This window comes from Naumovozyma castellii, chromosome 2, assembly GCF_000237345.1.
Source record: "Naumovozyma castellii chromosome 2, complete genome".
NCBI lineage: Eukaryota > Fungi > Ascomycota > Saccharomycetes > Saccharomycetales > Saccharomycetaceae > Naumovozyma > Naumovozyma castellii.
In genome coordinates, this window is record NC_016492.1 from 421,843 (window position 1) to 442,157 (window position 20,315).

The 20,315-nt window shown below is 36.6% G+C and overlaps 11 protein-coding genes and 1 non-coding gene across 12 annotated transcripts; 6 read left to right on the forward strand and 6 right to left on the reverse strand.

The window, feature by feature from the left end:
- Positions 1-333: 333 nt before the first annotated feature.
- On the forward strand, positions 334-888 carry NCAS0B02520 (gluconokinase; the record flags this gene model as incomplete). The annotated part of the gene is made up of 1 exon (XM_003674662.1): positions 334-888. The coding sequence occupies one exon, from the start codon at positions 334-336 to the stop codon at positions 886-888; it is 555 nt and encodes a 184-aa protein (XP_003674710.1).
- Positions 889-1,039: 151 nt separating this feature from the next.
- On the reverse strand, positions 1,040-2,365 carry VHS1 (putative serine/threonine protein kinase VHS1; the record flags this gene model as incomplete). The annotated part of the gene is made up of 1 exon (XM_003674663.1): positions 1,040-2,365. One exon carries the CDS (start codon positions 2,363-2,365, stop codon positions 1,040-1,042), a length of 1,326 nt encoding a protein of 441 aa, XP_003674711.1.
- Positions 2,366-3,070: 705 nt separating this feature from the next.
- TRS23 (TRAPP subunit TRS23) lies at positions 3,071-3,781 on the reverse strand (the record flags this gene model as incomplete). Its single annotated transcript, XM_003674664.1, has 1 exon — positions 3,071-3,781. The coding sequence occupies one exon, from the start codon at positions 3,779-3,781 to the stop codon at positions 3,071-3,073; it is 711 nt and encodes a 236-aa protein (XP_003674712.1).
- Positions 3,782-4,045: 264 nt separating this feature from the next.
- MNN10 (alpha-1,6-mannosyltransferase) lies at positions 4,046-5,215 on the reverse strand (the record flags this gene model as incomplete). Its single annotated transcript, XM_003674665.1, has 1 exon — positions 4,046-5,215. One exon carries the CDS (start codon positions 5,213-5,215, stop codon positions 4,046-4,048), a length of 1,170 nt encoding a protein of 389 aa, XP_003674713.1.
- A 389-nt stretch (positions 5,216-5,604) lies between these two features.
- On the reverse strand, positions 5,605-7,341 carry PEX5 (Pex5p; the record flags this gene model as incomplete). The annotated part of the gene is made up of 1 exon (XM_003674666.1): positions 5,605-7,341. The coding sequence occupies one exon, from the start codon at positions 7,339-7,341 to the stop codon at positions 5,605-5,607; it is 1,737 nt and encodes a 578-aa protein (XP_003674714.1).
- A 239-nt stretch (positions 7,342-7,580) lies between these two features.
- PRP28 (mRNA splicing protein PRP28) lies at positions 7,581-9,353 on the forward strand (the record flags this gene model as incomplete). The annotated part of the gene is made up of 1 exon (XM_003674667.1): positions 7,581-9,353. One exon carries the CDS (start codon positions 7,581-7,583, stop codon positions 9,351-9,353), a length of 1,773 nt encoding a protein of 590 aa, XP_003674715.1.
- Positions 9,354-9,444: 91 nt separating this feature from the next.
- AMD2 (putative amidase) lies at positions 9,445-11,166 on the reverse strand (the record flags this gene model as incomplete). Its single annotated transcript, XM_003674668.1, has 1 exon — positions 9,445-11,166. The coding sequence occupies one exon, from the start codon at positions 11,164-11,166 to the stop codon at positions 9,445-9,447; it is 1,722 nt and encodes a 573-aa protein (XP_003674716.1).
- Positions 11,167-11,597: 431 nt separating this feature from the next.
- NCAS0Btrna6Y lies at positions 11,598-11,685 on the reverse strand. The gene is given in 2 exon segments: positions 11,598-11,634; positions 11,646-11,685. It is a non-coding gene; the product is annotated as a tRNA-Tyr (tRNA).
- A 498-nt stretch (positions 11,686-12,183) lies between these two features.
- NHP2 (snoRNA-binding protein NHP2) lies at positions 12,184-12,636 on the forward strand (the record flags this gene model as incomplete). Its single annotated transcript, XM_003674669.1, has 1 exon — positions 12,184-12,636. One exon carries the CDS (start codon positions 12,184-12,186, stop codon positions 12,634-12,636), a length of 453 nt encoding a protein of 150 aa, XP_003674717.1.
- Positions 12,637-13,025: 389 nt separating this feature from the next.
- Positions 13,026-14,414, forward strand: SNU56 (Snu56p; the record flags this gene model as incomplete). The annotated part of the gene is made up of 1 exon (XM_003674670.1): positions 13,026-14,414. One exon carries the CDS (start codon positions 13,026-13,028, stop codon positions 14,412-14,414), a length of 1,389 nt encoding a protein of 462 aa, XP_003674718.1.
- A 274-nt stretch (positions 14,415-14,688) lies between these two features.
- Positions 14,689-17,082, forward strand: NCAS0B02610 (uncharacterized protein; the record flags this gene model as incomplete). The annotated part of the gene is made up of 1 exon (XM_003674671.1): positions 14,689-17,082. One exon carries the CDS (start codon positions 14,689-14,691, stop codon positions 17,080-17,082), a length of 2,394 nt encoding a protein of 797 aa, XP_003674719.1.
- A 249-nt stretch (positions 17,083-17,331) lies between these two features.
- SEC26 (coatomer subunit beta) lies at positions 17,332-20,250 on the forward strand (the record flags this gene model as incomplete). The annotated part of the gene is made up of 1 exon (XM_003674672.1): positions 17,332-20,250. The coding sequence occupies one exon, from the start codon at positions 17,332-17,334 to the stop codon at positions 20,248-20,250; it is 2,919 nt and encodes a 972-aa protein (XP_003674720.1).
- Between the last annotated feature and the right edge of the window lie 65 nt (positions 20,251-20,315).

Below are 20,315 nucleotides of genomic sequence, written 5' to 3' on the forward strand. Positions count from 1 at the left end.
AGTCCCCATATTGCCTTGCCAGCAGCTCACTATCGGAGGCGGAATGACTAGTTTATAGTCCCGTACCTCATTATCACAATCGAGCACTTCATAATCATTATCCCATCCATTAGGTAATGTTTCCTCGAGTTAACCCCGCCTAATACCGCGCTCCTTTCCTGACAAATTCCCCTAAGAAACATCCGCACAGGGCCTCAGATTATGTCGTTAGCGTCCCATATACGTTGATCTTGTCCAGTTCAACTTTTCTATAAAACAACAAGAGCCTTACTTGTGTATTTTACTCCACTGGGAGCAGAAAGCAACCTCACGCTACAGTCAAGCAATCACAGAATGACTACACAACAAAGACCAAAAGTTTTGGTCCTCGCCGGTACTGCTGGTACGGGGAAATCCACCATTGCAGAGGTGTTATTGAAGACTTACCGTCCTAACCATCCAAACTTGGAGTTTGTGGAGGGGGACGATTTGCATCCTCCTGCTAATGTGGAGAAGATGTCCCGTGGGATTCCCTTGGGGGATGAGGATAGATGGGGGTGGTTGCAAAGTATTGCTGATACCTCCGGTGCTAATGCTACTAAGGATGGTATCACTGTGATTAGTTGTTCTAGTTTGAAGAAGAAGTATAGAGATTTTATTAGGGATGCTTGGCCAAGTTGTGATTTCCATTTCATTTTCTTGTATGCTAGTAAGATTGAAATCTTGAGAAGATTGAAGCAAAGAATGGGTCATTTCATGAAGGAAAATATGATGGAATCACAATTTAAAGATTTGGAACTGCCCGTTGTTGGAGAAGAGAAAAACTGTTACATTGTCAAGTTGGATGGGAAGACATTCCCTCAAATTGAGAATGAAGTTGTCGAGTTATGTGGAGAATTAATGCAATAATGAGTTGATGATGATAATGATGATGATAATACGTTTTGTTAGTAAGTCATGTTTTTCTTTTATCTATAAACATAAATAAATAAATAGTTAGTTATAAAACAATAGATATTTTACAATTCTATCACAATGAAGAACGTGAGAATTTTATAAACTAGTTCGTGGCTGATAAATCCATCTTTACGTTGGACAAATTTTCCTTCATCTTGAGGTGTACCATTTTCTTCATAAGGTTTTTATTATTATTATTATTAGTGTTGTCATTAAAGTTGTCATTAGCGTCTGAGTCATAAGGTGTTGTTTCCATGGAGGAAGTTATTAAACTGTTTGTGTTACAACTGTATTCATCTTCATTATAGTTATCGTTTTCATTAAATTGGTTTTCATTAGTGGTATAGCTCTTATAAATGTAATCGTCATAATCTGTGTTTATCGTTTCATCAATGGCCACATATTTAGCGAATAATTCCTTTGATAATCTTGGCACATAATTCAATGGACCACTCGTGGTAAACTGTTCAATATTGACGATTTCATTCATTAAAGATTTAATATCGATTCTATTATGAGGATTCACTTGTAAAATCTTGGTCAGGATATAAAATAAAGAATCAGAAATGGGGAGAATCTTCTTCAACACGTTGGTATCCTTTAAGAAATAATGGAAAGTGTTATCCTCATCATGATGAGCTTTCAACCATGGATTTCTTATGCATGTTAAATTTATCAATATGATCCCCAAGGACCATATATCCCCGTTACAATTGGGTAATTCATCATCATCATTATCAACTCTATTTTCATCATAGGATATTCGCTCCGGCGCCATATAGTAAGAACTGCCGATGGAAACATTTGGTGTCAAAAATGGTGAAGTGGTCGACAGACCAAAATCGCAAAGATAAACGTTATCATCATCATCCAGTAGTAGATTTTCCGGTTTGATATCACAATGATACACGTCCATCTCATGACAATAATCTATAGCTGAACAAAGTTGTAAGAACACTTTCTTAATAAGGATTCCATCTTGGACGAAATGTTCCAGGTCCACTATCGAAGTAAACAAATCGATCGGGTAGTAATCCATCACTATGAAAGTGGCGATGGTGCCCTCTAACACTTGGTGTATGGATACAATATTCTTATGTGAATGCACTTTCAAATGAAGTTGAATTTCCTTGTAATGAGGGATCTTGGTGAGTTGTTTCGGAGTTAGATTCCTAATGGTGGCCAGTTCTATAGTTGGCAGAACGAGTTCATTATTATTGTTTTGGAAATATTGTAAAAGTTGTGTCTTTATTATACATGATTTTTCCTCTTCCGGTAGATGTGCTGGTAGTGGCTGCTTCAGTACGGCCTTTATGGCTACTTGTTGGTTATTGTTATTGTTGTCGATGGCCTGGAAGACTAGACCGTATGCACCAGAACCTGCTTGTAAGACTAGTGTGAAATTATTAATTTTACAATTGCACAACATGGTGGGGTTGTTGTCTCGAGAGTGTTACGATCTTTTAAGAAGAAATACTGTTCTGAGATGGTGCTTGCTCGTGAGGGAGGGTCTGTATTTAAGTGGAAGAGACCAGGCCAGTGATGGGGCAGGTAGGATACGGGAGTATAATAAATATAGCATGTATGGCAAGAGAAGAGGAGAGAAGAGCTGTAGCGGTAACAGAGCGATTGGGTTATAGATTGCGTAATAAATAAAGTTAAGTTTATAAGCTGGGGAAAGGCCGTCACAGGAAAATGAAGCATTCCTACCGTTGCGAGTACTTTCTCTCGAGCAGCCGGTGGTAAGTCCATGGAGTTAAACAATGAGGTTGAAAATATTGTGCGCAAGAGAATAGAGATGGCATTTGGGGGGCAGAAAATGCCGTGTGCTGTAGGCTTATCAGCGGGGCCCCAAAGGAGGCTGCGGGCGCTTCTCCGCCAAGCAACAGGGTGTTTGCCGGAACAGTTGATCCGAGCTGTTAAATTATTAGATGGGTTGGCATCCTCTACTGGTAGTGGCCAGGGATCGACATGGACCGAACAGTAAGACCTCCCATCCATCCCAGGTTGTATCCTTAAACCGGCATGGACCGCAATGAGTCGCCTCTACATAACGTAACATTCATCGTCCATCGTCTTCCACGACCGCGTATTCTTTAACCATATAGACTACATACCCTAGAGTTTATAGAGCCTACTCGTTCATGTTCTTGATCATGGCACGCACCTTCTTGTCGAACAGATCAGACTTTATTGGCATCTCCATCGAATAGAATGGGTCTTTCATCACGTAGTCACTATACAGACAATAAACTTTCCTCAAGAAATTATCTGCGATTTGAATGGCTAGATTGGAGGAGTTCCCATAACGATCCAATTTATCTGTCCCCGAAGGCGTGGCCACCTTCTGTTGCGGCATCACTGTGGTACTTATCGCTACGAATTTCAACCCTGTCATTGTCTGATAGATAAACATCGTAAATTGATCAGTGCATAACTGTCTCAATCCACTCTTATTCCAACTAACAAATGAATCCTTGAAAAAATCATCTCCCTTGAAACTACCAAGTTTATTGCTACCAGGACCAGAAGAACCACTACCGCCACCAACCGTCGATCCATTACCGGTTCTTCCACCATTGGTAGGCATCCCAACGTTAGGTATGTACGGTATCGTATAATCGATATCATTCTGTGAAAGTTGTAATGCCTTAGGTGTCAATTGCGATGCAATGGCAAAGACACCATGTAACGTACTGGCCAGAATCAAATAATCATTACTGTTCAATTGTTGTTGTGGTTCCGGTTGATTGGGTGCTTGTGATTGTGGTGGCTTGTCTATGAAATTCCGTTGGTACAGTAGACCACCAGATTTATTGATTATTAATAAAGATTCAATCGCCATTTCTTCTTGGTTAGTGCTTGACCCGGTCAGTATCCTCTTTTTTACCTAGTAATTGAAGATGAAGTACATAAACTTAGTATTTTTATCCATAGTTTTCCCGAAGTGTAAGCAAGAAAGCGACACTTTCAAAAAAACAAAAAACAAAAAAATAAAAATAAAAAGAACATACCTGACCTTAACAAAAAAACATTCATCTTATGAACTTATATCGATTCATTAAATATTCATATATATTAAGTGTTATATTTTACAATCTATTCATTTCTAGAAAAATCTAGAATACCACTTAGAGTGCATCTTCTCCAAAAGATTAGTGTAATATTTCATTTCACCCCAACAATCTCTTCCAAAATTACAACCTGCCATATTCACAACAAAATCATGTTGATTAGGATCATAAAAATATCTAGGATCATCTGAAAATTCAGAACAGGCACCAGGTGGGAAGGCATTAATGGCCCTTAACGGTAGAAACCCAATTCTTGAACGAATCCATGGTTCCGTAGCATATAACGATTCCAATGCATCTTGTTCCCTATGCTCCCAAATCATATGATTCTGTTCATATGCCACTGGGTCCCACCAGACATCAAGTAGAAGATCCGTCCAGTCACTATTTTTCATCAAAAAGGAACCAAGATTGAACCCACCACAATCTTGAGTGATTAAGAACTCTAAATCTTGTGTGTAATCTACAAACGGGATATCTGCTTCTAATTTCAATGGGTTGAAATTGTCAACCGTTCTATCCACAATGGAATCTAATTTGTTAAAGATAAGTTCTTCCAATGATTTTTCAGGTTCCATGATTAAAGTATCTAGATCCAACCACCAAAACCATTCAGCATTAGGGAATTCTCTCTTAGTTTGCTTTAATATATCTGCCTTTTGCCAACCTTCTCTGTATTCATGAGAATATCTCTTAGAAGTGGTTAAATCCTTTATAGTTAAACCATATCCATGTCTCTTAGCATATGCCTTCTTATTATTTATGGATAGCTTCTCAATGGCCCATTCTTGTTCATTCTTCCATCTCAATACACCACCACCTTCATTAGCTGCCAATATGATGACAATTTTGGGATCCTTTTCCCAAAATTTCCATTTGGATTTCCCTTGTAAATTATAAAGTTCATCATTGAATCTCTTATCGTCATGACTCTTATAATTTAAATTCGATGACAGCGTGGTTTTACTAGAATCATATGATGATGATCCATTCAGCCAAAAGAAAAGGAAACAAAGTATAAAAATTACCAGAATTTTACTCTTATTCCCACTGAATTTAACATGCAATGTCTTTTCCAAATTATTAAAATGACGATTAAAACGTATCTGCAATGGTGACCGTCTTTTCTTCGCATTTTCATCATTGTAATGATAGTTATCTAATGACTTATCATTAGTCAGGTCATTGGGTAACGTTGACGCCATCCTTTCTTTCCAAATATTTTTTAGCTTCCTTTAGGCGGGGATCCACTTCTTGTTTGGTTTCTATTATACACAGACTGCAATTCAATCTTAATCCCACCTTTTGAATTGTTCTAGCTAAACAATATTTGGTTTGTTATCGTTGGATCAATTCGTGATTAAATACTTCCGACTGTGCTTCAATATATTATTCTACATGGTATTTTTTTTTTTTCGAATTCAAGCAAGTTCCATTGTTTAACAAATTCTGAAATATTATCTCGCTATACGGCAATATATAAAAATGCTTGGCCCTCAATGAAACTGAGGAATATAAACTAAACTATAAAACAAATTAGTAGGTTGGTTGCCCATAGGGCATGCAAATTAAGGCTGAACGGCCTTTTCGTTATTTAAAATGCAAATTCGTGGGTGAAATCCTTAAGATCCATCCCAGGGTATACTTTCTCCAATAAATCTTCTCTGTCCATCCCCATGAGAACTCTTTTCAAAATTTCCAGGACATTATTGTCTGTTTCCACATTATTTACACCTTCAACTTGATGCATCCTTAAAACAGTTAATAAATGTTCTCCGGCTTCCTTGTAGCAACCAATATTCATTGATGCCACAGCTAAATTATAACGTGCTCTTACAAAGGATGGCTTTAAGTTAAGGGCTCTATGATAAGCTTGAATGGCATCTTCTGGTTTGTTTGAATTGGCTAGAGATGCACCTAGTCTATTCCACATTACCTCATCATTAGGATTGATTTTCAACGATTCCTTGAAACATTCTATAGTCTTGTCAAAATCATCTTCAGCATAATATAGTAATCCACGAATTAATTCTAACTTGGCATCATGTTCAGGTAATGATTCAGCTAGACGATTAAATTTCTTTATCATAACTGCATTAAAATTATGACTTAAATCATCTTCTAAATCACTTTCAATTCTTTTAGACTCTTCCGTTGTTGCTTCGTAATGTTCAAAATTTGGATATTTATTCTTAACCCATCTATTCAATATTTTCAAAGCATTTGTATCATAGCCTTCATTGATGTAACTAATGGCTAAATTCTCCAACGCGTCTAAATTTACTGGATCTATATCAAGACAGTATTCCAAGGCTGCAATACCATTTAATTCCTTTTCATTCTGGATTTGAACTATACCTAATCTTAACCATGCATCAACATGTCGAGAATTCTCCTTCAAAGCAGCTTCGAACGCTAAAGCCGCATCACTTAACTTGGCCCCATTTTCCATTAACAAACATCCGATTTTGTAGGCATTTGGCTTGTTTAAAAAGGGATTCTCCCTAGAATCAGAATCAAATTTATAATTAAATAGCAATAACTCACGTGAGTCGATTTTTTCAATAGTTGATAGGAGATCTTCCTCATCATCCTTTAAAGAATCCCAAACTTTTTGAAACTCGGATTGGTATTCAAAATTAGCATCTGTATTATCCATTGAATTGGCACCTTCTTGATCTTCAACTATAATATCTGGATTTTCTTCTTTAATATTCAAATTTTCAGACAATTCACTCTCTAGATTCTTGAATTCTTGATCCCAATTCGTATTAACCGTTTGATTCACTGGGGTTTGCTGTACTTGCTGTCGCTGATACTGTAAAAACCCGTTGTTTTGTTGTGTAAATTGTGGTTGGTATGAAGTCTTGAACCTATCTTTACCATACATTGATCCATCACTATTGAGTGACACTTGTTGCGGGGTTACAGACCCGTGACTCATAGAAGCATTTTCAGGAGCAGCAGCACTATGATATTGAAATTCTCTTGACCAATTTGATTGCTGTATTTGAGGGGCGTTGTTGATAGGTTGTTGTATAGATTCAGTTGAGGGTAAATTAATTGGAGCATATTGGGGTGAGAAAGCGGTGTTCTTTGGTTGTTGAATAGACCCGTTAATGAAATCATTCAGTTGTGCTTTATTCAACTCAGATACTGGTTTCTGGAAGGTCTTGAATGACACGATAGAAGCGTCTCTTTCCTGTTGTTGTCTTGATCGTTGTTGTGAAACTGACCCCGGTAAGTTAGTTAGGTTTGCATTTGCGCCCCTGTTCTGAGTGAGCTTGCTGATCCTGGCTAGAGGATTGTTGTTGACGGAACATTCAGACATATTTCTCTTGGATGTCTTTGTGTGTTTCTTGTAACTTGGAGAAAAGATCCATGGTGGTGTTCACCTCTTTTATATGACAAAAAGGTAAAGTGCAAATGTAAAAAGGGCGATGATGGGTGAATCATAGAAACTGTCAGAAACGCGGACAATGAAAACTAACGCCGAATAAGTGTTTGAACTATTTCAGTTTAACTACTAAAGGCAGTCAATAATCCAGCATAACCATCCATTAAACGCTAATGAGCAGACCTCTCCCTATTGATAGTTTGCTAGCTGGGATCAGAAAGCAAAAGAATGCTGGGAATAAGCAGGAAACAAATTTAGAGTCGCCTAAATACCTCACCAAGACGCAAAGAGAACGACTACTAAAGGATCTGAAAGACACCAAGGACAGTAAAGAACCAAGTTCTGTGCAAGTTAAGCCAATACTCAAGAATACTAGGCAACCGAATGAATATAAAGCTGATTTGAACAAACAGCATAGGAATGCCAATAAAACACTGCCATTCGATCATGCTCCAGAAGATGAACAGGAAGATACTTTTGCAAACTACACTCCGATCGTAACTTCATCTAAGTTAAAGCAACTAACATCGGCTGCTAGGAGTAAAGATGACATAGAACTCCAGTATATGGGGAAGCATTGGACTGAAAAATCATTATCTGAAATGACAGACAGAGATTGGAGGATCCTAAGGGAAGATTTTCATATTCATATAACTAACGGTAATTCCAAATCAGTTTTAAATCCTTTGAGAAATTGGGAAGAGCTTGACCTTATCCCCAAGAAATTAACAAATATTCTACAGCGGGACTTGAAATTTGACTTCCCAACACCTGTGCAAAGAATCACAATCCCAAATATTGTAAAAGGAAACAGAGACTTTGTGGGAGTAGCATCCACTGGTTCAGGTAAAACATTGGCCTTTGTGCTACCCATGCTGACCCAACTCCTAACTAATGGGGTGCCTCCAATAGCATTGAAGAAAATGAATGGACCTATAGGTTTGGTACTAGTGCCAACAAGAGAATTAGCTCAACAAATTCAACTGGAGGCAGAAAAGGTAGTAAATCTAATACGTGAAGAATACCCAATTAAAATTGAGTCTATTGTTGGGGGTCATTCATTAGAAGAAATCTCAAGTAATTTGAACGAAGGTTGTGATATCCTTATAGCTACACCAGGTAAATTGATTGAATGTCTAGAGAATCATTTATTGGTTATTTCAAACTTAAGTTATTTGGTACTGGATGAAGCTGATAAAATGATAGATTTAGGATTTGAAGATCAACTAAAGACAATTCTTAATAATTTAGAAGTGAATAACAGCAATGTATCATCACTTTACAGAACACTGATGTTTACTGCTACCTTGTCAAGTCCTCTTGAGAAGATTGCAAGTGGATATTTAAGAAATCCTATATATGCATCGATTAAGGCGGAAGGGGCAGATGCAATGCCTCAAATCCAGCAAGTTGTGCAATACTGTCCGACTGATGATCAAAAATTTAAAGCCATCGAATCAATACTGAGGGAGAAAAATACTATGGATAACCCACGTGTAATTATCTTCATAAATTATAAGGCAACCGCTGACTGGTTGGCAAATAAGTTCGCTAGTACAAAGTATAAGGTTACAATATTACATGGTTCTAAATCTCAGGAACAGAGAGAGCATTCCATTCAATTATTAAGATCAGGGAAGATTCAAATTCTTATTGCTACCAATGTTGCTGCAAGAGGTTTAGATATTCCGAATGTTGCTTTGGTTATAAACTTCCATTTTCCAAAAGATTTTGCTGATTATGTTCATAGGATAGGGAGAACTGGTCGTGCTGGCAATTTGGGTACCGCAGTAACGTTGATCGGTGATGAGGAAGATCGTGAGAATATTAAACAATTATATGATTATGTTATGGACAATAATCCTTTAAAAAATAATCGATTCCAAAAATACGTTAAAGATATGTATGATATTGGAAAGGAAAAGTACGACATGATCTTTTATTAATAGATTAAATTTGTATTCAAAAAAAAAATACAAAATAGAATAAATGCATTATTTATCAATTTCATGTATGTTTACCCTCTATACAGTTCAGCTAGCTTTCCTGTAAAAGCTTGGTTAGCCATGAACCAAACCTCAAAACTAAGTCATCATTATCAGAAAGCGGACTAATTATTTGTAACCCCGATGGGAATCCTTCAATATCCCCGCTTAGTACCAAATCATTCCACATTTTCTGAACCATTGCATCTTCGGGTCCATTTATAATATCTGGCATTGAATGGTTGTCATCCACAATCATAGCATCAGCAGGAAAAGATAGCGATGGTAAATTCAAAAGATTAGCAAACAATATATATCGCAAAGTTGTCTCGAGCATATCACCAGGTCTGTATGGCATTAGTGTGCTTGGACAGATAACGACATCTGGTCGAACTTCGACCGGCAAATTATTATGGAAGTCTCTAAATTTTTGTTTGGCATCTGAAACCCGTTTGCATAAATTCCACCATTCGTTTACGGTATATGGTTTAGGGGAATCATTTGGTACAACAGGTCTTAAAATATCCAGTAACGGTTCACCTGTCATCTTGAATTCGTTATTAATTTCAGTTCCCCCATCTGCAAGATCAGCTTCCATGGCCAAATTAAAGATTTCTTCACAAAGATCAGTTGGAGGTTCCCATCTTACAATACTAGCGTTAAACTTTTGATTGTTTTGAATTATCTCTTTACATTTGGATAACGCCCTCATGTCACCACTTGGAAGATTGACTACACCGTCACCATACCAAATCCCAACTTTCAATCCATCAGGCAATTTAGAATCTTCAAATGAGGAAAACTGATATGGCATGCACTTGACATCATGAATCCACGGTTTACAATTGTTTACTATTAAAGACATAAAATATCTTAAATCATCAATGTTCCTAGCTAGCGGACCAATAACGCTGGTAATTATTTCTCTTCCTTCCCATGAATTATCAACTTTTAAATATGGAACTTTTCCTGTACTTGGCTTAAAGCCAAAGATACCATGATAAGAAGCTGGAATTCGAATGGACCCACCAATATCAGTTCCTAAACCTAGTACTGAGCCATAGCAACCAATCAAAGATCCTTCGCCACCAGACGATCCGCCAGCTGAAAAATGTTGGTTGAAACTGTTATATGTGTAACCAAAAGTGTTTGAAGTTGTTTCTGTAGCCATCATAGAGGGTGGTACTGTAGTTTTCACATAGATTATCGCACCAAGATCTCTCAAAAAAGAAACTATCAATGATTCATCTTCCTTCTTTTTTGGCTTAAACGCTCTTGAGAGGTATCCTAATGTGGTATCAACACCTTCCACATTACACTGATCTTTTAAAGAAATAGGAATCCCATATAGCGGTGGAAGAGTTGAATATTCATACTTGTTCTGATCTAAAATCTTGGAATGTTCCAGAGCTTCCGTAAACATAATTTCGGAGAGACAATTCACCACTTGGTGAATGAGTGCAGCTCTATGGCAAAATGCACTAGTAACCTCGAAACAGGAAAGAGAGTTATTTCTAATACCTTCCTGCAATTCCAATAGCGTGGAATGAGTTATTGCGTTTTCTTTAAGCGAACATAGTTGGTCAATATTATGAGATAGTCCAGTCTTATCACTCTTCAATCTTGCAATAGTTTTTGAATCAAGTATCCATTCCGTTGGTATATTATTTAAGACTTGTTTTCTTTTTTTACTGACCGTTATTTGCCAGGAATCTGTCATCGATTGAGTCATTTTATCTTCAGCGTATAAGATCTGCAATTGAACTTCTCTCATCTTCTCCTCATCATTTCGTCCAATTTGGTAGTTATCTTATATACAAATTGCTATCACTAGTTTAGTTTTCTGACTTAGATTAGATTCTTATCTTATCTTTTTTTTTCCTATCAGTTTTGAAATTCTAAAATTACGTCATTTGAGGGACTGGATCAAACGAGTCAAAAATGATCCGTACTAACTTTGATATATCCTCAGCACCTTCTTATTGAATTAGAGTAGGACCTTATCTCTCATAATTTTATCGATCATATGGTGCTGCACTTCCTAGGAAAACATTTCCCGAATTTGACCTTTTCAAAATTTTATATAGAAGAAAACTAATTTTTCATAAAATACTAAATCATAGTTGATAAAATATTGATTTATCGCTTTAATTACTAGCCATAATACTCTCTGCCAAGGTATAAAAGAATAGGGAATAAAAAATATCTCCCGGGGGCGAGTCGAACGCCCGATCTCAAGATTTCGTGTTTTAAATTACAGTCTTGCGCCTTAAACCAACTTGGCTACCGAGAGATTTCGAAAATTTCTCCAAAATCACATCTTTAGATTAATGAAAAAACATGTTTTCTTCTTAAAATTAATAAACTAGATCTACTTCAGCGTTTTCCATGTCTAAGAAATTTAGCTGTTTTTGAATGAAGGTTACTTCCAATTTAAAAACCAGCTAGCAAATTTTTTCATCTATTTGCTTTCTTATGTGGCAAAAAGGTTTAAAAGCGTTCAAACTATTTTATTGGAATTACCTCAAGAGGACACAACAATGTTTACACTTATTTTAACCAACTATATCCCCATTAATAGAAGTGTCAGTAATTTTAGTTTTTAGTGTCGTGCGGAACGATTGAAGTTTGAAAGGAAGTCGAAAATTTTTCTTGAAATTTTTCCTCGATGAGTTTCTCCGTACAATAAGCTATTAGCATAATATTATGAAGATAATTCATTGAATGGCTATTGATATTAGTCCATTGATACTCTGAGAACGACCAACATAAATATACCTAGAATCATACAATGGCCAAAGAAGGTAAAGAATCCAAGTCAGTTGACAATTATGAAGCAAGAATGCCAGCAGTGTTGCCATTCGCTAAACCATTGGCTTCTAAGAAATTGAATAAAAAGGTCTTGAAGACAGTCAAGAAGGCTTCCAAAGCTAAGAACGTCAAGAGGGGTGTTAAGGAAGTTGTTAAGGCTTTGAGAAAGGGTGATAAAGGTTTAGTTGTCATTGCTGGTGACATTTCTCCAGCTGATGTTATTTCTCATTTACCTGTTCTTTGTGAAGATCATTCCGTTCCATATATTTTTGTTCCATCTAAGCAAGATCTTGGATCTGCTGGTGCCACTAAAAGACCAACATCTGTGGTATTTATTGTCCCAGGTAGTAATAAGAAGAAGGAAGGGAAGGCTAAGGAAGAAGAATACAAGGAATCATTCAACGAAGTTGTTAAAGAAGTTGAGGCTCTTTAAATTCTTTATTTGGATTCAAATAAATAATTATTACTAAAAGAATGGGGAACCAAATAATGAATTAGTTTATCATTAGAGAAGTGAGGGAAATAAATAACAACCATTAAAACAAACAGGAATAACTTTTTTATCTACATATAATCACATATTTGTATTGTACATTGCAAAATAACATTATTTTAAATTGAACTTAATATTACAATGCCTGTCTGTATCGCTAGTCGATTTTGATATTTATCATATTTGGGCTTTTGTCATACAGCTTTCGCCTTGTCAGAAATTGAAATTTATTGTTATAACGTCAAAGGACGGGTGCAAACTTTCTTAGATAACCAATTATAAGAATTCTCCCTTTTTGTCAACTCTCTGAACCAATTTGAATAACAGTAATGCCTGTGAAGAGAAGATTGAAAGCATATGGAGCACCATACGAACCAGGTTCCCAACGAATAAAGTACCATGATGCTTCCGAAACACAGGATATTTGGAAAAATTTGGATAAGATAAGGAAGAGTTTTCCAGAATATTGTGATATTGAATTAAAGAATAGCTGTCTCTTTATCGAACTACCGAACACTATAACGATCGATGATGTGCGTTTCTGCATAAAAGCGTTGCATGTTTACATCTCGTCAGAAAAGCTCCAATTCATTGAAACAACTCAACATGACGTTTATTCTTCTTTTATCTTTCTGAAGAATTTCAATATATTAGACTGTTGCTTAGTATTATCAGTAATATTTGCATTTAGGAATAAACAACTTTTAGTGCCATTCAACAAGGAATATTTTAATATACCGGAAGATATTCCATTGGGAGGGAGCATATATCTTTCTCGAAGTAGCATACTGAGGTGGAATCGAAAACTGTTCCCTAAAATTGACAAGTTAAATACCGCAGCCTTTAAATTTACCGAATCGGATTTCAGCACATTATCGTACTTTAAAGAGATATTCATCGAATTCCCCAGCAATTGTTCTTTGACGTATTTTGTTAATGGTATCACGAAACATTTTCTGAATATAAAGTTTGGGAAATGTGGTAAACAAATTGAGTCCAGATTTACTAGGTCACTACTTGGTTTCGAGAAGCATTTGAATATGTCTCTTTATGAATTACCGTTTATTGTGAACGCTGTTGGGCTATTTGATATGGAATCTTTGCGTGAGTGTAATAAAACAGTACTTGAAAGCTCGAAGGCAAACATTCTGAAATATAACGACGAAATGGAACAATATAATGATCCGTCTAAAGTGTCTAAACCGTCTGTTAAAGAAAACATAGACAAAGTGGGCCTAGTCACGCAACAAAAGGGAAGTAACCAATATATTGGGAAGAATGCCACCTCAAGATTTGGGGAGTTATCTTCAGGGGCAAGAGGTACTACCTCAGGACCAGAAAATAGGCCCGGTTTCATGACTCAAGAGGAAATCAAAGAACACTGTATCGCAACAATCAAGGCAGCAAAAGATTTTGTAAGAGAAAAATCACCGTATCAGATTTTAAAACTGTATGTCAAATGTCCTCGTCAGAATTATGCGGATCAAGTATATCAACAATTGAATGATCTGAGGGCTCAAACGAATTGTAATATCGTGGTGTTGAACTTGAGCAATCTACATGAATCCACTCAATGGTTTGCCTCTTTAGACGTGTCTAAATATACTAAGTTTAGCCAACATCCACATCAGAGTACAGTTCGTGTGGTAAGTATTGGTGGAGTTGGCGAGTACATATTAAAGGCATTGGACCTCATTTCAAGAATAATGGAAGGATAATACCGTGATACCCACCTTAACTCTGAATTGTGGCATTTATATACTTTAGTCGCTATATAGTTTATCTCGAAAGCATCTACAATGTATTCTCAGGCTACCTGATCAAGCTTTCAGTAATGTGAAATAAGACTTGTCGCGGCATCGCGATTTCAGGAATTTCATTTACCAGTTTTAACTCTTCTACGCTACACTGTCAACGCTGGTTCATCAGCAAATACAAGGGTAATAATACTTCTCCATAAGCAAATAGCAGGGCAATTATTATTCTTCTAGAATGTTTAGTAGTAATTCAGGAAATAAATCTAAAAGAAAGTCATTTTTCTTCTTCGGAAACGATGGCAAATCAACCACTACTAGTCCGTCGCCATCGAAGACATCAACTCATCATTCGTCACCACATACATCTAAACCAAATAGCTCTAAAAATACAACAAATAAGACTATATCGTCAAAAAGAACTAGCAGTACAATAAAAAATACGAAGAGTCTATCAAAGGGACCGTTAGATGTGAAGCCATTACAGAATAATAACCCATTTATAGAACAGGAAGAAACACACCATCATAATACGAAAATTCAAACAGGTCTTCTTACACCATCAAATGGTCAACTTAACCTAAATAAAGTACCGACTGTCGCCAGTATACCGGATAATATTCCAAGCAATCCTTTTAATCCATTTACCAGTGGTAACGCCAACACATCTACGGTGAGCCACTCGACAATGTCTAGGCGACCTCCCCCACCACCACTAAACGTTGATCTGATTAAGCAAAATATTAGAGATAAATCACCATCTGGTGATGTACCTTCTTCCATTCATGATCGTCCTGAATCATCAGAAAATGTTCTATGTAAACCAATGGAGAATGTCAACCCAGAAACGGTAACAAACCCATATCAACATCGAAGACAAAGATCAGAAGCTGAGAAATTAGTTGATGATATTGATCATTATATAATTGAGCATAAAGAGCTTTCAACAACCCCAGGAGTTGTCGAAATTCAATCCACACCATCATATAAATTAACAGATATTGATCCAGAGAGTGGGCTTGAATTAAATTCATTTATAGATTCATCAAGTGGGGAAATTAAGCCTGAAGTTTCTCTCCATATCGCTAATGCAGGTGCCAAGGATGGTTCATCTTTGGATCAAAATGATCATTATGCTGATGCGGTATCCTCTGACATGAATAAAGGTGCATATAAGGATAAAGATTCCTTTTCCTTTACGAACTCTTTGAGCTCAAACTCAGTTAGAAGTGTACAGCATGTTGAGCATGAGCCTACAGAAAGTGAATCTCCACATCAACGTTACAACGAGGTGGATGATAACGACTCCCACATGAGCTTGTTTGAAGACAATACCTCACAGAGGACGGGAGATCAAGTCTTAAGAGTCACTAACGCTGCAACCAGCTCAATCGCTTCAAGTAATAGGGATTCCAGTACTATGAGAAGTCCAAATATTAATTACTCACATTTTGATTCTTCTTCAGATGAGCATACTAACAGCCAGGCAGAAATTATGGTTCCTGAAGAACCACCTAGAAGATTTAGAATTGCAAACGAAGAAAAACCTACCTTTTTTGTAAATGAAGATGATAGTACAACTCTTGATTTTGAAAGTGACAAAGCCCTTGATACAGTTCCATCACCTACAAGTTCTTATAGTGAAAGGATTATATCTAATTCTAGAGTGAATATATTAGAAAATACGCTTCAATTGCCAAATGATACTCAAAGTAGTATCACAGCCAGTACAACTAGTATTACCAAGAGTTTACACAACCCACCAAAGGTCAAAGATGGATCAATCCAAGCCGATATGTATGGATCCCCACCAACCAAATTGGGAATGAATAGTCCTATTTCTAATGCTGACACTACAGCCGTCTATAGTACACCAAGTAAGAAGAGCTCCAAATCAACCTCTGCAGCTACTTCAGTATTGTCGCCGAAATCGGAAAGAAATGTTAGATTAGTCTCCAGTTATGTTGAAGAATTAAGACTAAAATATTACAAGACGTCAAACTTCCTACAAGCTCCTCCTAACTTACCGTCCTCCTTAAAGCAGAAAAACAATTTGATTCAACCGAAGAATATTAAAGTTAGGATAAGAACAAGTTCAAAACAAATTGGTATCAAACACGGAAGGGTGAAGCAGAAATTATTGACTTTGGAAACGACTAACGAAGAAGAAGGTGAGAACCAAAAAGATAAGATAAATGTGGATCATACTAAAGAATTCCATAAATTGTTAAATAGAGAAAGTAGTCGTATCAGAAGAGGGGACAGCGAAATGGACGACGCTTCAGAAGATTACTTAAATGATATCCCAGGAGATGAAGCTTATGATAGCGATGATGTAATGGCACCATTACGAGAGAAGAAGACGGACGCTAATGCAAAAAACATTTCAAGGAGCAATACCGTGGTAAGTTACTATACCAAGAAGCAAAATAGGTTAAGAAGCGGTACTGTTGATATTGATTACTTATCCAATCGGGAACTACCGACTGGAATATCTATATCTGACTACAAAGAAAACGATATGATGGACCCACAAAGATCTAGCTCCATCAATAGTGAGAAATCGGACTTAACCAATCTAAATTTCTCATTTGGCACCAGCTTACATGTTGCAAATCCTGATTCTGATTGAGTCTATATTATAGTTTATATATTCGACCTTTGATAGACGTTATTTTACTATTGTGTTAATATGATAATGTAATTACTTGTGTCGTTTTTGAAGAAAGGTTACCCAGGCTGTTTTGACGTATGAATTGATATTTTTTTGTTTCGACGTGTTTGGAATTTATACAAATCCAGTACGACAAGCTATCTAAAAGGGAAGAGAACAAATAACTTGGGAAGTTCTTCCAATACCGATAAAGGCCAATTGAAAAAGATGTCAGTTGATACTAAGCAACCAGCTTACACTCTGGTCTTTGACCCTTCTTCTAATGGGCAAACATATTCAGCAACGGATTTTCAGAAATCGCTTGAAAAGGGATCTGATGAAGAGAAGATTGTCACCATGAAGGCTATTTTGGCTACCATGTTGGAAGGGAATCCCTTGCCAGAGCTATTGATGCATATTATTAGATTTGTCATGCCATCAAAGAACAAGCAATTGAAGAAATTAATTTATTTTTATTGGGAAATTGTTCCAAAACTAGATGAAGATGGCAAGTTAAGACATGAAATGATTCTGGTTTGTAATGCTATTCAACATGATTTGCAACATCCAAATGAGTATATTAGAGGTAATACTTTAAGATTTTTAACCAAACTAAGAGAATCTGAACTGTTAGAACAAATGGTTCCATCTGTTCTTGCATGTTTGGACTATCGTCATGCCTACGTGCGTAAGTATGCTATTCTCGCTGTATTTTCTATTTATAAGGTCAGCTCTCACTTATTGCCTGATGCAAAGGAAATCATTAGCACCTTTTTGGCAGCTGAAACAGACCCGATCTGTAAAAGAAATGCATTCCTTGCTCTCTCTGAATTAGATCGTGAAGGAGCATTGACCTACTTAGAAGCAAACATTACCAATATTGAGGGTTTAGATCCTTTATTGCAAGCATCCTTTGTTGAATTTATTAGAACAGATGCTACCCACACACCATCTTTGAAGAGTCAGTACATCGAGCTCTTGTTGGAATTATTGTCAAGCGCTACTAGCGATGAAGTTATTTTTGAGACTGCCTTAGCTTTGACAGTCTTAACTTCCAATCAATCCATTCTTGTTGCAACGGTAACAAAGTTGGTGGATTTGGCTGTCAGAGTATCTGATAATAATGTGAAATTGATCGTTCTAGACAGAATCCAAGATATCAATGCAAGTAACCCAGGATCTTTAGAAGAGTTAACTGTTGATATTTTACGTGTCCTGAATGCTGAAGATTTAGACGTACGTTCCAAGGCTCTTGATATTTCCATGAGTCTTGTTACTTCAAGAAATGTTGAAGATGTTTTACAATTACTGAAGAAGGAAGTTCAAACCACTGTCAACAATAAAGACAATGATAAATCAATGGAATACAGAACACTATTGATAAAGACAATTCGTACTGTCGCAATCAAGTTTGGTGAAATGGCTGGCAACGTTGTTTCTTTACTACTGGATTTTATCAGTGATTTGAATTCGGTTGCTGCCAGTGGTGTCATTGTCTTCATTAAGGAAGTCATGGAAAAATATCCTCAATTAAGAGAGTCTCTATTGAATAACTTACTTCTCAAACTTGATGATTTGAAGTCAGCTAAGGCATACCGTGGTGCTCTGTGGATTTTAGGTGAATATGCTGAGACGGAACATGAGATCCAGGATTGTTGGAAACATATTCGTACCAGTGTTGGAGAAGTCCCTATCTTGCAGTCTGAAAAGAGTAAATTAAACAAGAATAAGGAAGGTGAAGAAGATGAAGAAAAAGAATTGACTCAAAAACAAGGTGGCCCAATTATTTTGCCAGATGGTACATACGCTACAGAAAGTGCATTTGGTGCTAACGAGCAAAAGGAAGTGTCAGAAGATGAAGAAGAAGATAAGAGACCACCTATTCGTCGTTTCGTATTAAGTGGTGATTTCTATACTGCTTCCATCCTCGCAAGCACTATTATAAAGTTAGTGTTAAGATTTGAAAAATTATCCAAAAATGCAGGTATCATAAATGCTTTGAAAGCAGAAGGTCTTTTGATTTTGGTGAGTATAATTAGGGTTGGTCAAAGTTCATTAGTTAAGAAACCTATTGACGAGGATTCAACAGAAAGATTACTGTCCGCCATTGCTATTTTGATGGATGAAACCAATCCAAATGAAAAATCTTCTGAGCGTGAGCTACTGGAACTAGCTTTCTTGCAAGCAACCAAGGAATCTTTCAAATCCCAAATTGCCGCTTCCAAACGTATAAACAAGAAAATATCCACTAAATCATTAGGAGAAAATGCTGAACTTATTGAAAAGCCAATTATCTTTAGACAGCTTGTCGGTGAAGATTCGAATATAGTTCAAAAAGACAGCATTCAAGAAGACTTGGAACTTGCTATAAAGGGGAACGCGGCCAGATCTAATACCCACTCAGTAACGTCAATGTTAAAAAAAATTGTTCCATTAACAGGGTTTTCAGATCCTGTATATGCGGAAGTTTATATCACAAATAACCAATTTGACGTTGTTCTGGATGTTTTACTTGTTAATCAAACAAAGGAAACATTGAAAAACTTACATATTCAATTTGCTACAATCGGTGATCTAAAGATCATTGAAAACCCGCCAAGAGTTAACGTTGTACCACATGGGTTCCATAGAGTTACTGTTACGGTAAAGGTCTCATCAGCAGATACTGGTGTCGTCTTCGGTAACATTATTTACGATGGTGGTCATGGTCAAGATGCACGTTATGTCATTTTGAATGATGTTCACATAGATATTATGGACTACATCAAACCATCTAAGACTGATGCCGATAATTTCCGTTCTATGTGGAACAGATTCGAATGGGAAAACAAAATATCTGTTAAATGTGATCTACCTTCTTTGCCAAACTATTTGGATGAATTAGTTAAAGGTACGAATATGAATGTTTTAACGAACCTAGAATCATTAAATGACAACTCAAGATTTTTAAGTTGTAACTTATATGCCAAATCCTCGTTTGGTGAAGAGGCATTGGCTAATGTTTGTGTAGAGAGAGATGTGGAGACGAAATCAATTGTTGGTACAGTTCGTATTCGTTCAAAGGGACAAGGCCTAGCCTTATCATTAGGTGATAGAGTAGCAATGATTGCTAAGGAAAGCAAGGCTTTCAAGCTGGCACGCGTTTAGAATGGATCTCAGATAAGTCATATTACGTTGATGTATATATCACGTGGATTAATAAATACTATATA